This window comes from Zootoca vivipara, chromosome 2 (genome assembly GCF_963506605.1).
Source record: "Zootoca vivipara chromosome 2, rZooViv1.1, whole genome shotgun sequence".
Classification (NCBI taxonomy): Eukaryota; Metazoa; Chordata; class Lepidosauria; order Squamata; family Lacertidae; genus Zootoca; species Zootoca vivipara.
The window spans coordinates 56,524,005-56,551,918 of record NC_083277.1 but is presented as its reverse complement, the minus strand read 5'-3'; the positions used below and the strand labels follow the sequence as shown (position 1 = coordinate 56,551,918).

The following is a 27,914-nucleotide window of genomic DNA, read 5'->3' as shown; positions in this document are numbered from 1 at the left end:
GCGGGGAGCGTGTCGCTTGACGCGGGGCCTGGCGGAGGCGCCGGACCTGCTGCTCTGCCACGGAGAGATGACGCGCCCGCCTGTGCGAAGGCCCAGCAGCAGCAGCAGCACCCGCCGCACTGACGACGAGCCCACCGCCATGCGCCCGCTGCTCTTTTTCCCTCCGACAGGCGTCGCTGGCTCCTCCCCTTTAAGGAGCCGGGGCGGGGCCGCGCTTGCTGCAGGAACCTGCCCTTTAACAGCGCTCTCCTTTCCTCGCTGGTACCGCTGCCGAAAGCCAGCTCGCCAGTCCCCGCCGGCCCCCGGAGGAGCCTCGGCCTCGCCATGGTGTCCTGGATCATCTCCCGGCTGGTGGTGTAAGCGCGCGGCGGCGGAGGGTGGAGGGGGACAACGACGACGACGGGGAGGCCCTCCTCGCCCGTTGCTAGGCAACGGGAAGAAGATGGGGACGGGGGTCGTCTGGAAGGGTGGCTCTCCTGAATCCTACCCCGCCCGGTGGTGCCCGCTGCGCCCAGCCCTCTCCTCGGCTCCTCTGCTTCTCGGGGGCTCCTGAGGCGGACGCTCCCCCCCGGCCCCTGCTGCCACCCCGCCCAGCTTAGCCCTGACCCTGACAGGTGACAAGAGCGAGCCCAGGGGCGTCGCCTGGGCACCGCGGCCCCCCCCCCTGCTTATTAAGCTGCTGTCCGTTTAACGGCCTCTGGGCGCCACCACCTGAGGGCTGCAGGTAGGGCGCCCAACGCCTCTGAGCTCTGCCAGCCTTACAGCAGCTGCGCTAGGCCTGCTCTGCGCTGGCAGCGGAAAGGGGGGAAGAGGGTGGATGGGCGGGCTAGCTGGGACCGGGGCTTCTCCGGCCTGGAACCCACTCTAAACTGAATGAATAATCTCATTAGGTTTTTCTTCTTCCTTTCTCTTTTCTTTTTAAATAATAATAACAACAACAATAACCTCTTGTTCCAGGCTGGTTTTCGGCACCTTGTACCCAGCATACTCCTCTTACAAAGCTGTGAAGACGAAAAATGTGAAGGAATATGTAAGTGTGAGGCAATTAACCATACATCAACCCATACTGTAGCTTGTCTCCCGGTGGTGTGAAGATACTAGCGACATAGCTTGTTCAAGCAGGAAATTGGAATTGTACTGCAAAATGATGCTGCAGTCCATGTCACCTGTGTTACACAACATTGAATAGTTCATCTGAGCATTTTCTGCCTTATTTGAGTACTATAAATAATGGTGGAATAGAGCTGAAATACCCATTCTGCTCAGTTTCAGTTATAAGTTACATTATAGACCCATTTAAGCACCAAATGACAGAAACCTCAAATGTGAAAATTCCTGAGGTGTCTTCACAATTGACTTAAATACTTTTTTTAGCACCTCTATATATCCGTGATGTCGCTTCATCACAGCTCCAACTAATTTGCATTACCTCTTTGCTTTTTTCTCCAGTAAAGGTTACAGCTAGTGCAGCCCACTTGCCTAGTCTATAGCATGTGCTTCATAAATGGCAAAAGCCACCTTCTGCATGGCTTTTAGTCAATTTAAACCAGATGGTTGCACATTTTTGCACATTAAAAACTATGCTTCTATCACTTGCTTGTTTGCCCAAAGTGTGAAAAGTGTCGTTTTAGTGTCATTTGTGAAAAAACAAGTGTTTCTTTTTGTTGCCACTTTCTATTTGCTGCAGTTTCCCTGTGGCATTTTCAAGAGTAATACTAAGAATTCTTCTTAGTATGGGATGTGCTTCTTCTGAAAGTTGTTGTAAAATTGAAAGCAGCAAAGAGGCATTTTAAATCCAGAATGGATTATTTGTTTTTAAAACGTAGACCCATCCGTTTAAAATGTGCCGAGCGAGCACCGGCAAAGCGGTCATTCATCAAGAGGGCCCAGGACATGGCAGCAAGGCCAGCCCAGGCTCTGGGGCCCATAAACCCCAGCGGGGCTTTTATTAGTCAGGGAGGGCAAAAGTTGAACATACATGTGGTAGGTCTCACTCCTCCAAGAATTCTTCCCACATCCATGGATTGCAGATGTATCCAGAATAACTGGAGGTGTGAAAGGTACATCTGGCTTTGCCCTAACTATGATACCCAATTTGGAATGGATGTGAGTAGTTTTTTTCTGTGAAGTGTTCAGTGAACGGGTCACAGTGAATTACTTGAGTGGTCCTCCCCCACCTTTAAGGCCAAACATTGATCACTAGAAGAGTTTCATTGGACAACTGAGTAGATTCAATGGTGGCAGAAAAGTCTGACATTTGCTGCTATCACCACCAGGGTGATGAAAGTGAGCTCTAGCCTGTGTGATCACATTTGTCATGAGTCATCCGCTATTGTCATTCCAGTTGTTGCCCATATTGTTTCATTGCCTTAAGTTTCCCAGACCCATTAGGGAGAAAATTTGGCTCTCTGCTGCATTCCATGGTTCATGCACAGTGATGACCTGCAAATACAAGTTCAGGGAATCGAAAAGCCTTGGTCCCAAATAAAGAATTTTCGTTGTAACTATTATTATAAGTTGCCAGCCCTTCCCTAACCACTACTAAATCCCAGTCTCCCTTGCTCACGCCTGTTCAAGGTTGCATGGTCAGTAATTGAGGGGCTACATGGAGAGCAAAGAGTCTTGGCCATTGTCCTGCATGAGTTGTGTGTAGCCATCCTAAAATACCCCATCATGTCTATGTAGCTGTGCATTGAATGACAAATTTGTTAACAGCAAGCAAGCTGTTTTTTTACTTTGTCTGCCTTTACTGATCATTTTCTTGAGGAACCCCTGATAATATGAGGAATGCTGAGGAACACAATTTGAAGGAAAGTACTTTAAAATAGCAGCTATGCTTGGATTTGGTGTCTCTGGAGTTAGTTGATATTAGCTGAAAATATATGTCAGTGTCAGTGGGAAAAAGCTATTTGGATATCCTCAAGCTTTAATAAGAATAAAACAAGAGCATCAAAAATTTTTTTTTCAAAAGATTAGTAATAGGGATGCTAAATGTCTGGGCTTTCCTGGACACGTCAGAATCGCTCAGAAAAATGACATCCAGGCATATTTTTGCTGAATCGGCAAAATGTCCGGGAAAACCTGGACGTATGGTAAATTTGGGCTGTTTTTATTTTTTTAAATGTTCCTACATAAGGCTCAACAACTTGGTCTGGATTTTCACTTTAGGGAATATGGCATGGGCAACCCTAATTAATAAAGGGTAGACGGTATGAAATCTAAAAAGAAATATTGTTCATAACCATAATACAGAGTGAAGTGGCTAAAAATGGACACTTTCAGATTTCATCGTAGTATAGCAGTGCGAGTCACCCAGGTATTTGGAAGGAATTGCAAGTTCAAAGTTACTGTTTAAGAATAAGCTGCTTTTCAGGAGCTTCTTCTAGCCATATGTTGAAAGCCAACACCAATTTCAGTGGCAATTTTTTTTTACATAATGCCTTGAAGTTAAGGAACAGCAGGGGGAGCTAGCTTCTCTTTCTAGTGTGGAACAGGCTTGTTAAATTGTTCAGACAAAGATGAGGATATAACCTTGGCTTCCAAAATATTTGTACTAGTATTAAACTTTACTGTAGCAAAATTGACATGCTGTGATAAAGGTCAACTCCTCCTTTTTGGTGTGGGGATACATTGCATTGTTTATACTATTATCATGGTAATCTGCTTTGATATTGGTAGTCCATCTTATAATTAAGTTGTTGTGGTCACCCCCAATTTTTTTTGCTGAGAATTGTTGATTTGTGGGTAGTAACATTATTTACTCATAAAATGTATCTCTCAGTTTCCTGTGTTGTCTCTCATCCTGGAAATGGTTAAGACTTCCTAGTGAAGATCAGACTTTTGCACAGCACAACCAAAACAGGAGAACAAGGGATAGGAAAATCAGACATGAAAGACTCCCCCAGGTCACACATTGTGGTAAACTATAGTTAATAATTTACCATGGACATGCCAAGCAGGACTATTTTGGTCCTCCTGGCGATGTTTGGAGGAAACAAACCAGCATATTTAGATGAGTGTTTAATCATGGTTTGTTCTATTCTATCAAACCATGATCAGTAAGCCATGAACAAACCTTAGTTACAAACTGTGTCTTGTTGGAGTTAAACAAAGCACAATGTATGGTTCAGACACAATGGAAAGCTAGGAGTTGTTTGTTTGTTTGTTTGTTTGTTTGTTTCTTGCTTGCATGAGTCAAGAAGAGTGAAGTAGGAGTAATACAATTCTGCATGATAAGCCATTGCCATGATGTGCAAACAAGGTCTCTATTCTCAAGCACCAGTTGTAAATAGGATGTGCAAGGTTTTAATTCCTTTGTGAGGTTAGTGCAATCTGGTAAAGAGGGGTGGTTGTTCAGAATCTGTTACAACTGCCCAGGTTCCTTGATGGCGTCAGTGCAGATGTTAGAGGAGAAATGTGCATTACACCACATTACACTGTGAACAGGACCATTGAACTATGTATATCTCAGATCTGCACACATTGTTCACAAAAGTGCAAAAGTTCCAGGTCATTTGAATTGACAAAAAGGCTGTACACGTGGCCAAGTAATGATAAGACTTAAGTGTGGTGAAAAGCTATAGGTGTCTGAAAATTATTGGCGGGTGAAACTTAAAGCAGAATTTCTGTTTTTGGAATTTGCCTTGATGTCTCTGCTACTAGACACTGCTGAACAGAGAGACCAACTCTTTGAAACCCAGAATTGCTGACATTTAGACATGGGTATAATTATAATGAACTGCTTCAAAATGACAAGATTTGGCATCAGTCAGGAATTTGTTTTAAGTAGGTTGCAACTTTCAAATGATATGTAATGGTGCTGGCTGTCTTTCAGGTCAAATGGATGATGTATTGGATTGTGTTTGCTTTCTTCACTACAGCAGAGACACTCACAGACATCATTCTCTCTTGGTAAGTACCTTGCCACACATAGGAAGTAAGCGGGGGGGGGGGGACTACTGGATACTTCAATTCTTTTTCAGTTATCCATCTAGAATTGGCTGCTGTGAGGCAATTTGGTAAGGTATTCAGCTTCCCTGTAGTTATCCTGTTCTTGAGAAAAACGAACATGGGGTTCAGGTTTATTATTTGAATGTTCTATAGTAAACCATATACACAATGACTGAAAGTTGTATTGTTGGCAAAAATGTATAGTTGTTCTGCCTGTCCTCCCAACCTAGAAAAAAAGATATAGGGTCTTCTAGAGAGCAAAAAATTAATGAAGAATGAGATTCTAGTTTTATGAATCTAATTTGTGGGGTGCGAGGGAGAGAAGCTGAAACCTAATGGAAACTACAGGGATATTATTATTCTAGTTCTGATTAAATGTTAGGTTCTGACACTGTTGCATGTCTTGTGCTTTGCTAACAAATTTACAAAGATTTGTTCTCAACAATGTAAATCCCTGTTAGGCAAACATTGAGCGGTATTGTGCTGACTTAACTTGTCATGACTAGTACTGAGGACAGAGGTGATGTCCTAATCCTGCAGTATCTGTGTTCAAAACTCCTAGCTGTAACTTTGTCCAGAAGTCTAAAATGAAGGGGGTAATTGCTGGGTTGGAAACATCAGTCGTTCCCAGGCAGAGGGCCAATCATGATGGAACACCCCAATGTTACTCTCTTCCCAATGACTCTCTCCACAAATACTTGAGTAGTGCAACTTCTGGGACATAATTCTGTTTGCAGGGTTGATGATAACTTTGGATATGGACTTATCAAGGTTATGGAGAAAACTTAAAAAGAGACTTCAAGAAGATACATCCCGTAAAGGATATGTGTGGCCTGTTCAATAGCTGGCCTTGTCATGTTGTTTCTGTTCCATCTGTAGCTTCTCTCTTCTTCCTTCTGCTTATCTCATCTTTGCTGCTCTCTGGACTGCCAGTCTTTGTTCATCTCTAACCTGAGCTTGATTCTAGCTTTTCCATTTCTCTCAGGTTTCCCTTTTATTTCGAGCTGAAAATCGCATTTGTGATCTGGCTGCTCTCTCCTTACACCAAGGGCTCCAGCGTGCTCTACAGGAAGTTTGTTCACCCAACGCTCTCCAATAAGGAGAAGGTACTTCCTTCAGATTGCCCTACATATAAATCCTGGAAGTTTAGTGACATGAGATCATGATAGATTGCAGAAAAGATACTGGTATGAGCTCTGTCTGTGCTTGATATTAATCATGCTTATGCCTGCTCATAATATATGTGTGGCAACTGCTGCTTTTACAGAGCAATAGTGAATTCCTAGTTTGTAGCCTGATGAGAATTTGTTAGCTCTATCCTGAATAACGTAGCTTTAGAGTAGAGTTCATGGCTCCTAACTGTGAGCCAAAGGGCCATGCATGGAGAGCTTGAGGGACTCTTTGGAACAACATTTGTTGCAGGGTAGGGGGCTATAACCAGAAGAGAAACGACAAACTTTTTCTGTGTGTGCAGAGCTGCAGTCCATTCATACATGAGGCAATTTGGATTCTGACCAATGTTTTCAGCATTTGCTGCTGTATTAATTGATCCTTTATTAATTTTTGGGACCTTTACTCTTTGTAGTCTACACTGCGATTAGTGGTAGATATGTAATTATTCTCCTTCATCTCATGTAGTTCTAGCACAGGGCAAAGTATAGACACAGTCATTCATTTAGTTTGAGCCTGCAGATAAGGGGTGACAGTCTCCACCCACTTGTAAGTGCCTTATGCATTTTTATCTTAGGAGAGAATTTTTTTGAGTAATTTTTGAGCCTTCTGGGAGTAGCCTTCACTGGAATATTTATTTTCCTTCCTTTAAACCACTATATGTTAGTGCTGGGCCACACTTTGGGAGACTCAGAGCACTTGCTATGTAGGATTCATTCTGCTGTGCTATCTAGTCTGTAATGTTTTCCTTCATTTCTGGATTTTATTCTGGCTTCATGATGTTGGTGCAAGAAGGGGTTAGGATTTTAGGCAGAAGTGTCTCGAGATTCAGAAAAATTACGGGTACATGGTCATAATGCTAAAAAAGAAGAATGCTCTGCACACAAGGAAGCAAGTTCCATAAGCAGCTTTAAATCACATGAACTATATTTAATCCTTTCTCTGCTAATACCTCAGTGTTGCAAAAGAGAGCTAGGCAGTCCCTAGGATTAACAGGCCAAAGGCTGGCTGTCTCTATATAAGGACTGCTACTTACCATACTTTTTGTAACAATATTAGTATATATGCCTTGTGTCAGTTATGATAGCACATGTATGTTTAAATGATGACTGTTATTCACAAAATAAACAGGTCTGATAATTGTGAAATGATTAAGCTAATTCTCAGTGTATTTGATAGGGATCCCATGGATCCATGTAAGGCAACACAAACATTCTCCCAGTCTGCATTTCTTGAAAAGCACTGTATACTTCTGCGTTTTTGGGGACGGGGTACAAAGCATTGCATTCAATCACAATGTCTTTATGCATACATTTAGTTAAGCTTCCTCTAGCACTGACTGACTTCTCAGACTGGTGCTGCTATTTCATGCTGTTTCACATTCTTTCTTGAAATTCAGACTTCTATATTTCTAAAGAGATCCAGAGCATGAGCATAGCAGGATTTCAAAGTTTTATATTTTTAACTAAATGTTAAATCTGTTCCAAGCATGACTAGGACAGTCAGTAGCAGACATTGGAAAATGTGGATATGGTGAATTTCCCACTAAATAACACTACTTTGCACCCATAAGGACATTAGAAGAGCCTGCTGGATCAGGCCAATGGGCCATCTAGTCTAGCATCCTGTTCTCATAGTGACCAACAAGATGTATGTGGGAAACTCACAAGCAGGGGCTGTAGAAAAGAGCACTCTCACCTCTTGGAGTTTCCAAAAACTTGATTTTAGAAGCATTGCTGCCTCTAACTGTGGAGGCAGAGCATAGTCATGATGGCTAGTAGACATTGTTAACTTTATCCTCCATAAATTTAAAACCCACTCAACTTAGTGGCCATCACTGTCTGCAATGGGAGCGAGTTCCATGGTTTCACTGGGCATTGTGTAAATTAGTACTTTCTTTTATCTGTCCTGAATCTTCCAACATTCAGCTTCACTGGATATAAGTTCTAGTGTTATGAAAGAGGGGGGAAACTTTTCTCTATCCACTTTCTCTATGGCATGCATAACTTTAAATTTCTATCATGTCACCTCTTTCTTGCCTCTTCTCAAAACTAAAAAGTTCCAAAGGCTGCAACCTTTGTTTCTCTTTCCCCTTGATCATCCACCTGCTGGAGTCAACAATGACTTTTGCACTTGGCTTGCTAGGTCATCATAGTTGTGAAACAGAATGCAAAATGTAGCATTTACTGGAAGTCAACATGTTGATATTGATGTTGACATTGAAGTCAACATTTACTGTTAAGTCATGATACCTTAAAACTGGCCTTTAGAATTATGCTTCATTGCTGCCGGAACTAGTTTGTGAAATTCCTCTCTTCTGTTCCATAAAGACAAGTTACTGCTTGATCTTAGTCTTACTTAAAGATATATTCTTCCATGTGAATAATTGTTTAAGCATGTTTTTCTTCCCCTCCTACCTGGGTTGCCTATGTTAAGATGTGATGGGTACCTCTAAGTCCATGATTCTCAAAATGAGAGGTGTTGGTTTTTCTGTTACCTTGTCCTGCTGAATTATTTATGTACTCTGTGTATTGTTTGTTAGTGCAGCTATGTTTGTTTTGTTGTGTGTATATGCATTGATGATCCATAGGTGATTCTTTTTCTCATTCCAATATGCAAGCTATTGATTTATAGTTTATAACCTCTGGAAAGATTTACTTAGTCATTAGAGAAGGTTTCAAAGGTTTTATAGTTGACAAACGTAAAACATTTTGATGACTTTGAGAACTTCTGTTCTGTTTTGTAACAACAAAACCCTATGGACTTGGACCTTGCCTTATACCTAGTTGGACTATAAGTCCATCTAGCCAAGTATTGTGTATACTGACTGGCAGCTCTTGCCAGGGTTTCAGGTAGGCAACATTCCCAGCCCTTCCTGGAGGTACTGAGAATTAAACCCTAAGTAATTCGGTATTCAAAGCAGATGCTCTACTACTGAGCTTCAGCCCTTCCCCAAAAAACTTCCTTTTAAAAGCTTTTGTGTGAGTATGTATCATTCTTGAGGGCTATAGTTATGCAAATAATTTTTAATGTGGCCTTCCCCACCAATTAAATCCTAGGAAATCGACGAGTATATCAGCCAGGCCCGTGACAAGAGTTATGAAACTATGATGCGAGTTGGCAAGCGAGGATTAAATTTGGCAGCCAATGCAGCAGTTACTGCAGCTGCAAAGGTAACGCCTTATATACCTATGTGTCATATCAACCCTGTTCCCTTCTGTTGGACTTTTGGTGTCATAATTCTATCCCACTTCCCTGCCTCCATGCTGACTGCTAAGTTGTTCTTTCAAGTTAGACATGAGACAAACTCATCTGCGGGTTGCCATCTGATTGGATTTTATTCTGATCCTGACCTGATTTTAGGATGTATTTTAACTGATTGCCTGATTTTATGTTAATGTGTTATACATTTGATGTTAGCCGCTCTGAGCCCAGTTTTGGTCGGGGCGGGGGCGGGGTATAAAAAAAAGTTGTTGTTATTATTATTATTGCCTGACCCAAGCTGTGTCCCTCTCATCTAACTGCCGCCGTGTGTTCTTTTCCATTGGAAGCTATTCTAGTATGTCCTCTGTGATGTGTTCTGAATGGTTCAACTCATGTGAATAGTTACAACTTGTAATTGTGTCTTAAAGGGCCAAGGAGTTTTGTCTGAAAAACTACGGAGTTTCAGCATGCAGGACTTGACTTTGATTCGGGATGATGACACTGTGCATTTACGGAGCCCTGAGCCACGCATGCGTACTTCTGCTACTGGTCATCTTGAAACTGTTGATGATTCAGGTTAACAGCAATCCATTCATATTATTTAATGAGGGCAGATGTCTAAGAGTTGTGGGCTTGGGGCAAATATTGAAGCGTCTAACTTCAGTGGTAGTTAGCTATGTTTATGTTTTGAACTTGGAGTGCATGCACACCTATATTTCATGCAGTACTCACAATTGCAATGGACATTTTGCTTAAAGAAAGAATTCACATTTTCCAAGCAGCAAGATACTATAGTTTGGGCCATGCTGCTCATGGCACTAGCAGGCCTGTATTTTTAAATGTGGGTATTTTCCAGTAATATATAAAGCAAGGTGTGGAAGCATAAAAGGAGGTTTCTGTGTTCACATACACAAAACGACTTCTTTTATCTTTATCTTCTCTGCATAATTTTCATTCAACCAGTGATCCTAGCTAGAAGATAGACTGGGGGAGGGGAGAGGATGTGTGCAGATGGAGGGTTTGATCTCCTCTGCACCTGGGCACCCCTTCTTCACTTTACACTGCACACCACCAAAAGGGGGGTAATCTCCCCCCCTCCTCTTCACACTGTAATCTTGGTCTGGATTGGAGGAGGAACCAAACTCCTGTTACTTTTGTTAAAAAGGGGGGGGGGTGAATCCCAATAAAGTGATTCAAAGAGTCATTTAAAGAGGCGGAGTCTTATGTCACCCTGACAGTTTAATTCTCCACAACTTTCCATAGTCATCTGAAGGCTCCCTTTTTGGGGAAGTTTTTAACGTCTGATGTTTCACTGTGTTCTGTTATATTCTGTTGGAAGCTGCCCACAGTGGCTGGGTCAACGCAGGCAGGTGGGTGGGGCACAAGTGTGTGTGTGTGTGTAATAAATTATTAGTCACCTTAGTATTAGTATTATTTATTTTCTCCTTTCCTTCAAGAACCTTGGCATCAGAGATGGCATATTCATTTTCTGCTCCTCCTCCATATTAAAAAATAAGGGTCAGCTCTGTTTTTGGTTTTCTCCTCAGGTGCATCCTGTTATTCCTCATCGGAAGAGATGACTCTGTCTCAAAGACATAATGGGGCCCAGTCTGATGCCAGAACAGACCCATCAGATGACGATACAGGAGACAAAGTTCCCAAACGGACCCAGAGCCTTAAAGCTCCTAAAAAAGTGACAAAGACTGAGGTGAGCTGGATGTAATGGTTTGGAAAGCTTGCAGCTGGATCCTGCTTCATATACAACTTGTGTGCTTCAGCCTGGCACATAATCCCTTTTAATAACTGCCCATCCCTTGCAAGTGTGCTTTGCCTGTCTGCCAAATATCTTTTACTACATTTTGAAGTATTGGACAGGATTCAACTAATGGGTCCCAGCAGCAGAAGCCTGCACAAGAACTTCAGCTTGTACAAAAGGGCTTTCTCCCTTGTATCCCCCAAAATTGGCTCAGATGGGATCAGGAGAACACCCAGAACTGCTCATGGGAAGGAAAGAGGGAGGCTGGGAGGCTGAAATGTTTGCAGTAACAGAACAATCAGAAGAGTGTGATGTTGAATTCCTCCTGTTGTTTCACATTCCTATTCTGTCAATAATTTAGATGCATCTTTAGTAAGAATTTAAGGCATTATTAAAGGCTGAAAGTAGATGTGATGGCAGTAGCAACTTGTTTGTTCATTTGCACCATTGCTATGCTAAACAGAGAGTGGATAGTGTCTCATTTTTAACATTTTTAAATGAGAATGTGCATGACCAGCTGAATACTTCTTCATTCATTTGCTTACCTTCCCGTGCTCTATTGTCCCCACTCTCCTCTTGTAGTACTGGAAGTTGGCTGAGCTTTGAGAAAGGGCTTAGGGTGTTGGAACATGGGAAGGAAAAGCAGAGGAGGGGAGATTCAACTTCCTTCTCTTATGTACCCCCTTTTGATGTTAAAATTGGACTCCCCTGCTTCATTTGTGAATGCAAAGGCACATGAATGAATAAAGATAAATGTGCCACTGCCACATCTTATTTGGCACTCAGGATGCATCCAGTTTTATGAGTTTTTGCATGATCTGCTGCTGACATTAGGGGCACAGCCTGCAGACATTCATCAGCTCTTTTTTTTTTGCTCCACTTCTTGATTTTTCCAGTGCCAAAATATATTATTTAGTATGGTTTTATGTTGCAAACAAGTAGCTCAAATAAGATTTACTGTGTGTGCAGTTGGTGCACATGCCCACACATCCAGTTTTTAATCTTAGATTTTTCATAGTAATTGCACTTTATCAGGTCCACACCACACCTTGAAGAAATGTTTCCATGTTGTGGTTTTCTGGCCTCTCCCTTCAATAATTGCTCCCTTGTCCTTCAGTAACATTTTCTGCTCTGGATATATGCACAACTATATGGGGATATCAATTTTCATTTTGTTTTTGTTATTTAAATCTAAATTAAATTATTATTATTTTAGGAGAAAAGTCCCAACCAAAAATGCACTAATGAGCTTCCATATATATTTCACATTAAGAGGGAATTTGGATTATATGTCAAAAAGCATAGGCTGGCATTTTGATGATGACAGTCTCCTGTGGACTGTGCAAAAATACTTGTGTGCATGGATAGCACTAGTTTCACAATAAACCTTTATCTGGAAGCACCCCTTGTTAAAGAGAAAAAAAGTTTCACATATTTGACATTAACTGAAATTTGGTGGTGGTCTTGCTGGCCACAATGCAGCACATCAGGTCAGTTAGTGTAGAGCAGGCATCCCCAAACTCGGCCCTCCAGCTGTTTTGGGACTTCAGTTTCCCATCATCCCTGACCACTGGTCCTATTAGCTAGGGATGGTGGGAGTTGTAGTCCCAAAACAGCTGGAGGGCCGAGTTTAGGGATGCCTGGTGTAGAGTGCTTTAGCTGTCGGGTGACAGGAATTGGCTGTGGCTGGGTTGTATCTGAACCAAAGGTTTCCTACACATCTGGACATGCCTTCAAGAGTAGCTGAAATGATACTGGTTATTCAGTTTGATTGTATTTGTCATTTTCTGTTAATGCTACTGTACCAGAAGCATTTCTTATTCTGAGGTTACTAATTGAATTGATTCATTAATAGAATTACAGAAGTAAGAGGGCTTAAAATTGGATAGCAATCAGTTCCTTTTGTTCTGGAAGCAGGAGCTCAGTGAATGATCTGAGGTCTCAGCAAAAATTTCAGCAAAGGTATTTCTTTTTTTTTAAAAAAACTCCTTATCCTGCAACTAGTTTCATGTTATTTCTCTCTTCTCTTGCTTTCCAGCCCCCACAAAAGACTGTCAAAGCCCGTCCCAAGAAGAAAGTTACAGGTTCCAGTGCTGCTGGCGAGTCAGCCTAAAGACTGTCTGTCCTAGGGCTCTTCAGACACTTTGATGAGCACTCTCCAAGGAAAGGGAGCTGAGATCATGTACATAACAGCTACTGCTTTGTAGAGCTCATTCCAAGGCAAGAGGGTGACTGAAATTTGGCACACAGATTGGAGGATGGCCATCCTCAGGAATTATTTACACTTCATCTCTGTGATGGAGAGAATGCTAATCTGTCTGTACATAGCCTGTTGTTTTGGAATTCCCTCTCTGTGTGTAACCCTAATAGGGAAACTCTTTGCTGGAACAACTCTTCAATTAGGGTTAGAGCCATCTTTGACAGAGAGGCTGGAAGAAGAAAAAAATCAAGACGGGTGCCACTGAAATTCTAATTGGAGGTGGAGAACTCCCCAATAATATTTCAGCATTTCACTGGTTGTCATGCTGTAGCTGCTGTGGGGAATTGTTAGGAAGTGCCTGGAGCAAAGTGACTGGTACTGAGAAAAAGTGTTATCTAAACTCATTTGGGCAGAAGCAAGAGACAGAAGTGTAGGTTTGCTTGGTGCTTTGCTACATGGGCAACTGCTTGCCTGTGGGATTGGGTAAAGTGATGTTTTTTTGCAGGGAGTCTGCAGATGTTTGGGAGAGGGGTGGGTGGAAGGTGAGAATGCAAGCTGCTGGCTTCTTTACCACTATCCGGTGCGTATTTCTAAGCAGCCTCTCTTGCTTGGTTGGAAGCGTTTTAACTCTGCTCATGGTAGATGTTGCAATGGTAGAACTATTTGCATGGTTTTTTTCAAGTAGAATAAGGCTGGGAGGAAGGTGACGAAGCTAAGAGGACCACGGTTGGAGCAGAGGGTGTGAGGATGCCTTGGCACAAATCAGTCTCTCCAAAGAGTTGAAATCCTGAATAGCCACTGTCTAAGAACCAAACACTTTGGCCCCCTGCTTCAGAGTTGCCTTTATATTTTACAGGTCAGTCTGTTTTCTGTAAGAATTGTTTGGAAAAGGCATGTGTAAGGAAGAAGCTGGAGGAAATATCGATGGTACCTTAAGTTTCTGCTGTGTTCTTAATTATGCTTTATTTGCACTGGGAATATAAGGTTGGAGCTCAATCAGTGTAGCCTGAAAAGTAGGCAAAAAGGTAGCAACCCTTTTTGGAGCTTTTCAGGCATTTTGTAATGAGGTAAGTAAGTGATGGGACATTCCAAAATGATTCTATGGGTGGATAAGGGATAACGTTACTTGGCTCTCAGGAACTACTCATTTCTGCCACCACTGACTTCCATCATTCCCTGTTAACTCTGGTTACTTTTTAGAGGCAATATTATGCAGTTTTTGAGGCTATCATAGAATTGTAGCATTGTAAGAGACTCTGAGGATCATCTAGCCCAACTCCTTGAATTCCAATACAGAGATGAAACCTGCAACCTTGGCATTATCAGCACCACGCTCTAACCATCTAGCATTCTGTGAAAAACCGAATTCAGTTTTATATCATGCTCCAATCAAATGGATAAATAAATAATGGTAAACATTTCTGTTCCAGACAGTTTAACATATACAGAAATTACTGTCTTGATCTAGGACTATAGTGCAGGGATATTGAGATACATAGTATATAGATAAACCCTGCTGTTCTCTAACCTTAAATAAATTCTCCAACTTCGGAATATGTGCCAAAGCCACTAGTCTTTTAAACAGTGGAGCAAATATATGAGATCTAACAGTGCTGGAAACAAATTTCAGTTACCCTCATTACTATAGGTCAATGGCAAATCAGACTGATGTTGGGTATGCAACATGGCCATGCAGCTGCTTCACTATTCAGTTTAAATCTTGATTTTTCACCACAGGCTGACATGTACTGTTTCCTAAATAAGTTTTCTAAGAAGCTAACCTCCATTGAGTTCTGTGAGACTGCTTCCTAATCCGTGTACTTTAGATTGCACCTTTAGGCACATTTTTTAATTTGTATAGTTTCAGAGCAGAGAAGGCTTACCATTAAGATTACATAGTTGAAGAGACACCCTTTATCCTCTTCCAAATCACACCTGCACTCTCGTGCTCTACTTCTCTCCTGGACACCTGACAGTTCAGCCTCTGCAAGTATAAAGAAAATGAATCACAACATTTTTGCCATTCTTTTTGGCAGCAGCTGTTTAATGCCAAAAGATTGGGAAGCTATAATTACAAATTACATTTTGTAATTTGTAAAGGTAAAGGGTAAAGGGCCCCCTGACCATCAGGTCCGGTCATGTCCGACTCTGGGGTTGCGGCACTCATCTCGCTCTATAGGCCGAGGGAGCCGGCGTTTGTCCGCAGACAGCTTCCGGGTCATGTGGCCAGCATGACAAAGCTGCTTCTGGCGAACCAGAGCAGCGCACGGAAACGCCATTTACCTGCCCGCCAGAGCGGTACCTATTTATCTACTTGCACTTTGGTGTGCTTTCGAACTGCTAGGTGGGCAGGAGCTGGGACCGAGCAACGGGAGCTCACCCCGTTGCAGGGATCTGAACCACCGACCTTCTGATCAGCAAGCCCTAGACTCTGTGGGTTAACCCACAGTGCCACCTGGGTCCCTAATTTGTCAAGGATGCAGACCCTAAATCTCAGATTAGGTTTTTACTACTTGGAAGGTACTTTGGTTTGCTGAGTGTGAGAATGTAGAAACACATTGCACTTTTTACACAGCTGATCCCTCTCTCCTAGTACCATGCAATTAATCTTCAGTAGTTTTGTTTGAATCAATTATAGGATTACATGTGAAATGGCTGCGCTTCCTTATGCTTGGAATATGACTGGGGAAAGTACATTTGAATGCTGGGCTGGCTGTAAATGAGACATTTGTATTGCTGTAGTATGTGAAGGGGAAAGCCTTTCTGCTTCACAGAGAAAGCAGCACTACTTTCATCAACTTGCTTGCTTTTATCAACTTGTGTTTCAGCAATGTGGTTGTTAGTTGTAGATACTGCCATGTGTTTTTTTACAGCACATACATCAAACTCTTCGCAGCATCCTTTGTATGAGGCAGTGCTTTTGCATAGAAGTTGATAAACTGGGATCAGGGTTAACACTTCTTCTAGAAATGTGCAGAGTTTTTTTGGCAGTGCTTCCAGTGAAGTATAAGGATGGGATGATGCTGAACAACTTGAGCCTATTCCCAGAGATGCTTAAGTCCTGAGGCAGTTTCTACATTTTCAGATTAGCCTGGTCTGCTTGTCAGTGCCCATCTTTTCACCACATCCTGTGGATCAGTTTTAATTGTAGTCCAATTAGGTGTTTTATTTTTGTTATATTTATAAGAGTATTTGTAAACCACTGGCTCATAAGAAAATATCATGATGGTGTGAAACGTGCAAGTATTCAAACAATCTAAAATACAGAACAATTGACCTACACTGATTCGATTAATCCTCTGAAAACATTTATCATAAAAGAAATGTTTTCAACAGGCAACAAAATATCTAAATTGTTAGGTGCCTGCTTTTTGTTGGTTCGCTTTTGTGTAACACCATGTGCTCTTTTCATATTTGTGTCCCTTAATTATTTTAAATTCCCTATCAGTTTTACGTTTAAGAATATCATTATCCTGCAGCTGGGCTGTATATTCAGCTTGATGATCAGATATATATGGGGACCTGCCTGAGTCCCAACAAACTTATTTTGGATGCATATTTCAGGCTGCAAAATTGAGTCAGAGGTTAGATAGCTGGCAGGCCCTCGTATATAGCAGCTGGGCTGCATTTGGTTTGGTGGCCTATGCTGCACACATCTGTCATGGGACATACTATTCCACATGTTACCTTCTCGGTTGTTCTTCATAGGATAGTTTCTAAGATCTTGATCCATTTATTTACTGTTCTGTGATATATGGGAGGAAACAGAGTGACTCAAGATACTTCACATGACTGCTTTTCCCCTACTCCCTTTTTCTACATCATGTATTATTTTATACACCTCTGTAATGTCTCCCCACTTTTTCTCCCTTTTTTAAAACAGAAGCTCCAAATGCTGTAATATTTTCTCATATGACAGTTTCTCCAGCCCCTTGATCATTTTAGCTGCCCTTTCCTGCACCTTTTCCTATGCTCCTATGCTACAGTCCCAACAAAAACTCCTATGCTACAGTCCCAACAAAAATACCCCCCCACTCAGCTGTTGTTTGGCATGGGAGGGAAGCTTCTATTGGCAGCAGTGAGAACTCCCCTCATATGCCAAATAGCTACATAGCTGCCAAGTTTTCCCTTATCTCGCGAGGAAGCCTATTCAGCATAAGGGAATTTCCCTTAAAAAAGGGGAGAACTTGGCAGCTATGAATAGCTGTTTTTTTTCCGGTGAGGGCAGGTATCGGAACTGCAGTGTGGAAGGAAAGGGTTAAACCTCCTCCCCATGCACCTGATCCTGGGTGAGGGGCCCAGTGTTTGCTATTTACAATCTTGGGAGCAGGAGATATGCAGGATGTTAAATCATATGATTAACATCATGTGCAGCTGGCCCTTGGGTAGCCTGTTTAACAATTAAAAAAAATTTTTTTTGCTTTGCCTGCTTAACAATTCATGGGGGGGATGATATGGAGATTTTCCTCTCTATTGGCTGCTATTATTCTTAAGAGACTTTATCACGATAAGGCCCTGATCCTATGTACACTTCCTTGGGACCACTAAACATAATAAGACTTACTTCTATGTAAACATTATAGGGTTGTGCCATTAATGGCTCTATGATGAAAGAGTCTGATATTGAGACTATCATAGGACAGATCACCATATAAATAACATGGTAATCTGAATTCTTTTCTTTAACCTCTCTTTACCTCTTACTTGTTAGGAGGTCCACGATGGAAGAATTCAAAACTTATTTGTAGTCAGGTGCAAAATGGAATTGCCACTTAGTCAGTTTTGCAGTTTTTTTCTACAACCAAGCATCGTATAAATTTTAGGAAATAAATAAATAAATAAACTTCATTGTAGTGCAGAGAACGTTGGATTTAGAGTGTGGTAAGAATATGGTCCTATTTCTGCAGCCTTCCCATAGTCCGGCTCTGCTGTTGTGTTTTGGGGTTGTAAGATTAGAAGAGTAATAGCAAGAGAACCCATGTAGCTAGCAGAAGGCTCTAATAATGCTGCGCTTCAGAGGAAGAATATATCTGGAAAAGACTTTTATCATTAAATCTGGGCTCTTCCCCATTCCAGGCAAGAGCGTCTTTCAACATTGTGTAGCGGTGAAATGTTTCTTGTTTCTCCAGGAACTTTGGGGGGAGGTTGCCTTTTGTTTTCCTTTTCTTGTGTTGTTATGTTGGACATGGCATTTAGAACCTCTTTGGGATATTATCCTTGCACCAGGACAACACTGGTGTTATCTGATGGCCTTCTCTTCAACCAGCTTCTGTTGAAGTGCCAACTCCTATTGGCTGAACCCTTCTCTCTCAAATGTAAGCAAATACAAGCCTTGAAGTTTCACAGAGCCTTTCCATTGGGAGCAGCTTGCTTACTGACAAGTCACTCCTCTGCCACTGTTGTTACGTAGATCCAGTTCTCCAGCAGCAGTAGCAGTCTGTGTTTCCTCTGCCTCCTTTCATCAGGATTCTTTTAATCTAAGCTTGCCTTAGTACTTGCATTCTCTGATTTTTGCTGTGTAAAGGGGACAGTGCTGCTGTCATTCTTTTGCAGACATTCACAGTGACTGGTTTGAATTTGCATGGCAGGTCTGGAGCAGAGCCAAGAAACAGACTCATTATGTTGAATGCCAGCCATTTCCCTTGTTTGTTGAACAGGCAGCAGTAGACGTGACAATGGTAGGACGCTATACCAGTGTATTCCCTTCTGCCTGAGGAACAGCAGTCAGTCAGCAAGAAGTGGACAACAAGAATGGGTAAAGCAAACTCATTTAAAGGTCTTAATCCTGCTGCCCAGTCAGTCAGATCCTTGCCATCATAGTTCAGTTACAGCTGTCATTGGCAGCTCCAGTGCCTCTTCGGCCACTGTGTCAAGTCTTCAGTGAGTATACTGGCTGAGGGTAGGCAATAGCTTTTCAGAGAACAGGAGGCAACATTTTGGAGTGACCATTGCCTATATGACATACCCTCTTCTTCTGATTTCTGGTCAAACTAGTTTTGCAGACTTTGTAGTATTTCAAGCGGTCTAGGGGAAGTTGAAGCAACCTCTTAGCAGAAGAAACACTAAATATGCACATTTTAATGTGACCTCTGTAGAAACAATGTTCATTATAAGGAAATGACACTCTTTCAGAGCCAGTTCTACCATTAGGCTAAGTGGGAATACATCCTCAGAAAGCAGTTTTGGGGTGTCCTGAATTTGCAGCTAACTTTTACTTATAAATTATTATTGTAGTTTGACTGCCAAGTAGAGGCGATTGTAGGATTTTGTGTCTCTGGTGACAAAATAACTTGGTCAGCCTTGGGTACTACAAACTTTGTTTGGGATAGAGCAGGCATCCCCAAACTGCGGCCCTCCAGATGTTTTGGCCTACAACTCCCATGATCCCTAGCTAACAGGACCAGTGGTTGGGGAAGATGAGAATTGTAGTCCAAAACATCTGGAGGGCCGAAGCTTGGGGATGCCTGGGTTAGAGGGTATCTGCTGTTCCACCTCAGGCAGCAAAATAGCTTGTGCTGAGATTTTGTTGATGTTGTTCTTATAAAAAATAAATGTCCCCTTAGGAGTGAAATGGGCTAGAGGAGAAGATCGGATCTTGTCAGCTTTACTCCTCCTTGGGCATGTAGGGGACTGTAGGAAGCTGCCTCTGTTAGGAGTTAGACTCTGAATTGGATAAACAATTTTTCCCTTCTCAGCAGGGCTACCTTTCTCCCCACATGTTGTTTTGTGCTGTTGTCAAGCTGCCAGTGTTGGTAGCATTAAAAGGGGGGGGGGACTGCTTGCGTTGCTCCAGAGAAAGAATAATCCATACACAGCAGCTATCTATACACTGGTAGAAGGGTGAAGAGTATCTTGATTTATGAACAAGGCAGGACAGGACAGGGTGCTGTTAAGCAAATGACTAGAGGAGGTCCTCCCACAGGATTTATGTGACTAAACTGAGAAAAGGAAAGGGGATTTCCAAGGAGATGGGATAATAGCCAGTTATTCTCAGGATCTGGTGAGACTCCGAGGATGAGTCAGCTACATGAACTAATAGAAACATATCGGTAGGCAGTCTGAATGAAGCCATTTCCTTGTCTTATTGAGAGAGATGAGCCCAGCTGCTCACCCTCAACCTTATCATGTTTTGCAGTTTAATGGGAAATGAAAAGCTCCTCCACCATATTCTATCTACCAAGGTATTACTTATGTATACTGATTGACTATGCTAAGACTGTCTGTTGAGATCAGATAGATGTTCAGGAAACAATTCATCCTTGATGCTACACCATTCTTTGTACCCACCTTACTGGCAGCTGCTGTTTTCAGACTTGGATTGTCGCCTGCATCTTTCATCTTGTAGTGAGCTCTTCATGGTACTGCTTTGTCCAGCACAAATTATTTTACTAGCCCTGGAAAGGTTACCCCATGATCTCTTTCTTCCCTAGGAGTCCATGTTCTGTCTCGCTGGAATTTATTCAGAAACATGCATCTCCCCACCACCACCTCATGAATAGAGGATGTTCACAGTCATGGGCACATCTTAAGAAGGAAGCTATGTACCTCAGCACCCCTTCCCCCCCAAATAAACCTATTTCCTGCTGCCTTGCAGAAAAACCATTGATCTCCTATGGAGAGAACACACAGTTCTCTTTCATCCCTGGATATGAAAATGCTGTATTACAGGAAAAAAACTTAGCCTGCTCTGTGGGAATCCACCCTCTTATCCCTGTTCTCTTTTATGTGGCAATCTTGTTACCTGGTTGAGCCATACCACATTGTAGCCATTGTGCAAATACTCTCGAATCTATGCTTACACTTCAAGCACCTGTATCAGACTCTGGGAGTCTGGGTGTCTTGTTACATATCAGTGTAAGTATCCCAGAGCCTCTGTGTACATGCATTCATCAGTATTACTTTGTGAACCCTTAGTAGTATTTTATCTGTGTGTTTTCCAGGCTCTTGGAGACTGGCAAAGGCTCCTGCTAGATGACCTTGTATAATTTTACCCTACCAGAACAAATTGTTGTTCTTCCTACTTGAGCCCTTTATAAAGTTGTGATCTAGTAAGAAGAGGTATCTAACATATGCCGTATTTGGGAACAGTTTGCATGGTTATATGAGTGTTTTTACACTTTATGTACTAACTGAAATCATATCACATGAAAGGCTGGGAGAGTAACACCAATTGCATTAAAGGTTTGTTTGAAGGCCACGGAATGTACTTCAATCAATCAATTGGCCTCCAGCACAGCTTCTGCGCCATTTCTCACTAGGTAGATCATGACTATATTCTGTGTCTCTTCCTGTTTTTTTCACCCCAAGCAGGCCTTGAATTCTCTTCATTAGAATATTTGTAACTTCAGGACAATGGTGGTTGAATTTCCTCCTTCCTCAAAAGAGTATCGTAGCTGCAGAGAGGTTGCAGCCTGGGACCCAAGTATTGGGACCAGTGGGACCAAATGCAGTAGGATTCCAGAGGAGAAAAAGTTTACAGCAGCCACCTGAGACTGTGAAATTGACCTTTCCTGGAAATTCTCTGGCCCAGAAGAATGAACTTTGGTGTTAGACCTTTGAGAATTACAGATATTTGAACAAGTGTTTGTATGTAGCAAAGTCCAGTATCAAAGCTGCTACTGTTTTATTTGCAATGACAAACTGGAATCAGAAATAATATGGAATGTAGACAAATATATATTGGCCTCTTGTCTCTTTAATTTTTTAAGTACAGTAAACACGAATCTTTCCCCGTTCTTGGAAGGGCTGTTCGTAACTTGCTTCCTTCCACCAATTATTGTATTGTGTTGTGTTGTGATTTCAGAATTTGGGCTCTTTCTTTCAGGAAGCTACTTCCACACTGGAAATATGCCAAAGACAAGTTGTTCAAAATGAGTAATTGACATTGATTTATAAATGTTTTTGCTCTTTTACACTGAAAATAGGGATATGTGAGGAGACCATCTTTCCCTGCCACTATTTTCTATGAACAAAATTGTTCATAGGGCTTTCATAAAGATTCCAAGCAAGAGCTCTCTTTTCATGACACTTTTCAAATTCTATAAATCATGTACTAATAAAAAAAATCCAAAGCTTTACATATAGTATGAATTTTATAACTTGTGAGCATTGCCATTGACTATTTTTATATGTCTGTTGATTCAACAGAAAGGCAAGAGGCAAAATGTCCCAAGTTTGTTCTTCCCATAGTCCAATGTTGGCTAACCTTTCCTTTGGCTGAGGGCCACATTGAGGATTGACCAAGCTTCAAAAAGCTCCATGCTAGTGGTGGGTGTGGACAAAGTACTTTAACTTTCTTATGCACATGCCTTTGCACACGTATAGTGCACATAGAAAGCACTCATGCACACAGTATATTCCAAAAGGTGTTTCATATTTTGCATATTGCTTTTTACAAATATACACCCCCCCTGTTTACAAGTCTTCAGCATCACCTCTCAGTCTAGCATCTGAATGTTGCTGTTTCTGCAGCTGCTACAAGCAAAAGATCTGCAGCACCCTAGTGTATGACTGCCATAATTTTCTCTTGTATAGCAACCCTCAGTTGGGGCCCAGTTGGGGCCCAAAAGGAAAGTGCTTTTCCATGCTTGGCTAGTGCCTGGAATGAAAACAGTCAAGAAATATCCTGACAAGATGTTCTAGCTGTTCAAATACTTTGTCTATTGAACTTGATTGTTATTCTATTGTACATCACTTCTAAGCCATTGACTTAGCATGCAAAAATGACTCATAAGGTCTATAAATAAAAATGCTAGTGAAAACTCACAAGGTCAGGCAAATTGTTAACATGAACTACATGTACTTCAATATAGTTAAAGTGCTAGGTGGAATGTACTAATGGAACAAAACTTCAAATGTTCAGAACATAAGCCAGCCACAATTCTTCACTGGAGATACCTGAATATGACTCTGAAGAGGTTCTACTCACAACAGTTCCAAAACATTTTCCCAGAATGCCTAAAGTGGAATTTTGCTTTAAAAAACAAACAAACTCCATAGCGATCCTGAATTCAACCATTCCACCAGTTTATTAAGTGTTTATTGGTCACCCTATAACAAAATTCTGAATGCTGTTCATAAGAAGAAATAATTTAAAATTCAGTAACAATAGAAACTTAATAAAGCACAAAAACAGAAGGCACAGAGGGGAAATGGAGCTTAAATCTAAGACTGTTAAAATCCTGGGGAAATTAAAAGGTTATTGCTTGATACCAAAGTAAGCACATTTGGTGCCCCTTAAATGAGGATATTCGACAACCACCACTGACAAGACAATCTCTCCTGGACCCACGACACCATACTCTGGAGGGCCCTCCAAGGGTCTGCATTGGTGTGGGGAGAGGTGGTCCTTTGGATACTCTAGTCCCAAGCTGTGAAGGGCCTTAAAGACCAAAAACAACTCCTTGAATTGAATCTGTGACTGGCTCATTCTTAGTGCTGTATCACTCCTAAAACCTCTTCAGGGGGCATGCAAACTCCTGAACCACTATTTGATAACTGCCATGGGGATTTTTGGAGAGAGGAGGAAGAAAAGTCAGCATATCAACTCAAGGGAGTTGGGTATTATGCTGCAAAACAATGTTTTGCATTCAGTGATCTGGTGATTAACTCATCTGAAAAAGGGCTTTGTAAAAACAAGAGCGTGGATGAGATGAAATATAAAAGCTTTGTGAAGGCAAAACATAATGTGTGCCAAATGCAATGTATCATCTTCTTTGACGATCGCTTATAGCTACCGGTAGTAAGATTGTCTTCCATAAACACGGTTTTAACAGTGAGTCCGTAAGTGACTGTGGAGGCCAATTCTGGACCCACACGTCCTTCCACAGCGGGGACATAGGTTTCTGGGCAGGAGTTGATCATTGTGAGGGTTTGTCAAGCGTGCCTTCCTCTTAGCACATTTCGTCCTGAGTTTGAGTGTCTTCAAAGCCCATGACACCTTTGGTAAACGCTGTTCTCCAGTTGGAGCGATCGCAGGCCAGTGTTTCCCAGTTGTCGGTGTTTATACTACATTTTTAAAGATTTGCCTTGAAGAGGGTCTTTAGACCTCTCTTGTTGACCACCAACATTATGCTTTCTATTTTTAAAGTTCAGAATAGAGTACAGTAGTTGCTTTGGAAGACGATAATCAGGCATCTGCACAACATGACCAGTCCAACAAAGTTGATGTTGAAGAATCATTGCTTCGACGCTGGTGATCTTTGCTTCTTTCAGTACACTGGCATTAGTTCGGCTGTCTTCCCAAGTGATGTATAAGGTCAGTCCATCTCTGATGCTTAAGGTAAAACCTCTGCCTATCCCAGGAATCTTTGGGCTTGGGACTGATCAGGGTTACAAGCCGGAGAGTTACTCACAAATGGGGAAAGCAGCCAATGCTTATTTATTCCAGAATTCTAGGTGTGTACCCTGGTACCTGTAGCATACGGGAGGCACTTAGTCTGTCTGCAATCCCTATATTGGAACTGAGTCTACAAACTCACCCCATCGCTACAACAGCAGTCTAATTTTTGTACTCCTGTTCCCCTCCGCTGCCCCCTGCATTGTGCAACACCTTGCCTGTTGAAAAGTGCTGGAGAACTTGAAAACTTGCTACACCTTTGTGACACTTGGTCCCAGCTTGCCCAAGTAAGATTAAATTTGTCATCTGTGAGATAAGCAATTGTTTCCTGGCAACAGATTGCAGAGCTTTTATTAGCATAGAAGAAAATAACAGCTTGTAGGGCTGGCTTTAAACGTTTGGAGAACCAGTTCTATAACGTGAGAGCTGGTGTTTTGAAGGAGTACTTTGTTTACCCTTAGGTTTAACTCTGTCACCAATGAAATATAATAACGGTACTTAAGATAGTATGAGTTTTAGCCAATTGCTGTATTAAATCTGAAGAAATGTATGGTACATGAGAAAATAGTTGTAAAGAACATGAACTGGTTTTCAGATTATGCATAAATGTGTTGCAGCAGACATCGTCGCAGAAGATTGTTAAGTTGTTATATAATATAAAGCAAGGTTACTCACTTTGCAGGACCAGAACAAGAGGCTATATCTATTGATCAACTGCATAGAAAATTTAGCTTCCTTTTTTTTTTTAGCTTGCAACCAAAAACAGCATAAAAAGTAATGACATGGAATATAAAAAAAATACATAATGTCCATAATTTGGTTGTAAGTCGCTTTGGGTTGCCTTGGACAGGCTAAAACGATGAGCAAATTTAATAAACGTTGTTGTTTTGTTGTTGTTGTTGCTGTTGTTAATTATTAATTATTCTTAATAATAATAAGGCAGCAATACCTAAAACCTTCAGAATTACAGCCCAATCCAATACATGTAAGCTTTGTGGTAAGGTCAAATGAGCTTGATGGCACTTATTCCTGAGTACGTGTGTATTTATGGATTGCACCCTCCATTGCTCAAAACAGAATAATTAAATATCAAACACCCATTTAAAAAGCTTTCTTTGTAGCCCTTTTGAGAAGTTGAGAGGTAAAGAAGATTAAGTGGGACTCCTGGGGAGGCCAATTCCAGAGCTTATTCACTGGACAAGGTACACACACACACACACACACACACACACACACACACACACACCTTCCTTCACTTCAGTACAGTATTGGATAGAAGTGAGAACAGCCCTCCTTCCCAGAGAACTCAACAGGCCGGAACCATTTCTACAAGTACTTGAATTTAAATAATTATTTTAAACAGCTGACTGATTTAAGCAGGGACATATTGTAGTCTGTAGATATTTTTAATCACATAACCAAGTAATTGACTAAACACTGCAGCTCTAATGATATTTACTGAGTGCCTATAATAATTAGGTGTTGTATAGAAACTGGTTTTTAAAAAGACCAAGCTCCACACATTGGCAAGACTTTTATTAGGAATGACAAAAAACGTTGTAAAATGTGTGCATCCTTAAAGTTCTCCAGAATGTTTCGTCAGGCTGGATGTTACAGGAAGCAAAGTTTTGGGAGGCAGATAAGGGAGCACCCCCCAAAATGCCAAAATTGGGCTAACTGTTGAAGTATTGAAGCCTGAAGATGGAGACTGCAGGTGGCAGAATTAGTCCCTGCTAGGTGCTTGCGGTTATCAGGTTTCACCCAATGGCTAATCTTCATTTTGGAAAAACCATAAGGCCTGCCTTTTACCCATATCTGTCTCATAACCTCAGCAAAACACACAGTATCTAGCTGTCCATGGGCATAGCCAGGATTTTTGTTAGGGGAGAGCAGGACTAGGTCTTTTTGGGGGGGGGAGGAACTGATGTGATTGGTGAGTTAAATATTTCCAGTGCTTTTTTAAACTTGGTATGGGGGACGACGACCTGTGCCTCCCCCCTCCCCCTTGGCTACGTCCATGGCTTGTGTGCTATTTTGTGCTATTTTGATGGTCCTAATAAAAGTATTACCCAACAGTGGATTTGGGCATTTGGGGGGGGGGACCAGCATGGTTGTCTTGGAGTTTGTTTTGTTTTGTTTTGTTTCCGATTAAATTGACAAAGGACAGAACATTCTACAATTTTAGGCAGCATTCTAAAACAAGAGAATCCTGCCTAGAATTGTACAGTGTTCTGTCCTTTGTTACGTATTCTCCCATGGAGGTCTGAACACTGAGCTGAAACCACACTGAGCAAAGCCTGAGTAGGGCAATAATTTGAAGCAAAATAAGAGAGATGCTGCCTCTTCTGAAATTCAGTTAATCCCCAGTGGCTGGAAATTGGACAGCCCTAAATTAGAATATATGATAATTCTTTATGCTGACATTGAGGAAGTAAGGTTTAAATACTGTTTATTATATGTGATTTGACTGTTACCATTCACCTAAAAATAAAGCAGGAAAACTCGGGGTTATTATTTTTTGTCCACCAGAGGGAGTATCACACCTGCTGAAACTTTGCTCAAGTGCCCAACAAGCCTGGAAGTAGATGAGAGTGATTTGGATAATGATGCAGGCTGAGAGTCTGAAATAGCTTTTATGCAGAGACTGTATCTTTATGTGTAAAATTATGGGTTTGAAAGTCATGGAGGGACCGTAGAATGAAGTTAGCTTTCGCCTTCAGCTACAAAAAGCCTTTCCAGCTTTATTGGTGCTGTTAATGAAAGGCTCACCGGTTAAGCATACTTAAAGAGTTTTTCATTCCCATTATTCCACATGTTTCATTCCAGCAATATCCAATCAGCCTCTTGGAAGCCGTCTCTACAGGGAAGGGCATCCTGCAAGGATTTGTTTGTCTTCTAACCTACTTGCAAACACCAGCTTACACTGGTAACTGTGCTGTCATTGTGTGTGTGTGTCCCCCATGCCACTGCCCAATGTGATTCCCTGGGACAGGGTGGGAGGGCAATGCTGTTAACTGTATCCATCTCCTATGGGAAAGGAACCAATTGTGAAATTCTAAAAATATAGAAAATATCTAATGGTTTCCAGGGTAATAGGTGACCATGGTAACTAAATGCTAGCTTTGTGATCTGATGGAGGACAGTTAAAAAAAGAAAGGAAAAGACATAGCCAATTAACTGTGCAGAAATGTTTCTGGGGGAAATTATTTTGCATTAACCCTGCAGGTGCCAGGGAGACATCATTTCCGACATGCTCAGATTGAAATATTGTGATACGGTGGCTTTAAATTGGCGTC

General features: G+C 41.7%; 1 protein-coding gene across 2 annotated transcripts; it reads left to right on the top strand.

Moving 5' to 3' along the window:
- REEP2 (receptor accessory protein 2) lies at positions 1-27,914 on the top strand. 2 transcript variants are annotated; one of them, XR_009557123.1, is made up of 9 exons: positions 1-356; positions 958-1,030; positions 4,835-4,911; positions 5,936-6,056; positions 9,180-9,293; positions 9,753-9,900; positions 10,872-11,032; positions 13,119-15,380; positions 15,757-27,914. XR_009557123.1 is itself a non-coding variant. In XM_035105909.2 (8 exons), the coding sequence occupies exons 1-8, from the start codon at positions 325-327 to the stop codon at positions 13,191-13,193; spliced, it is 801 nt and encodes a 266-aa protein (XP_034961800.1). In that variant the 5' UTR covers positions 1-324; the 3' UTR covers positions 13,194-27,914. The 2 variants fall into 2 exon arrangements, 1 of the variants encoding a protein (XP_034961800.1); XM_035105909.2 differs by having other exon boundaries at positions 13,119-27,914.

Coding starts and splice junctions, on each gene's coding strand:
- REEP2 (XM_035105909.2), top strand. CDS start 325: ATGGTGTCCTGGATCATCTCCCGGCTGGTGGT. Junction 357..957: donor ATCATCTCCCGGCTGGTGGT/GTAAGCGCGCGG, acceptor CTCTTGTTCCAG/GCTGGTTTTCGGCACCTTGT. Junction 6,057..9,179: donor CGCTCTCCAATAAGGAGAAG/GTACTTCCTTCA, acceptor ATTAAATCCTAG/GAAATCGACGAGTATATCAG.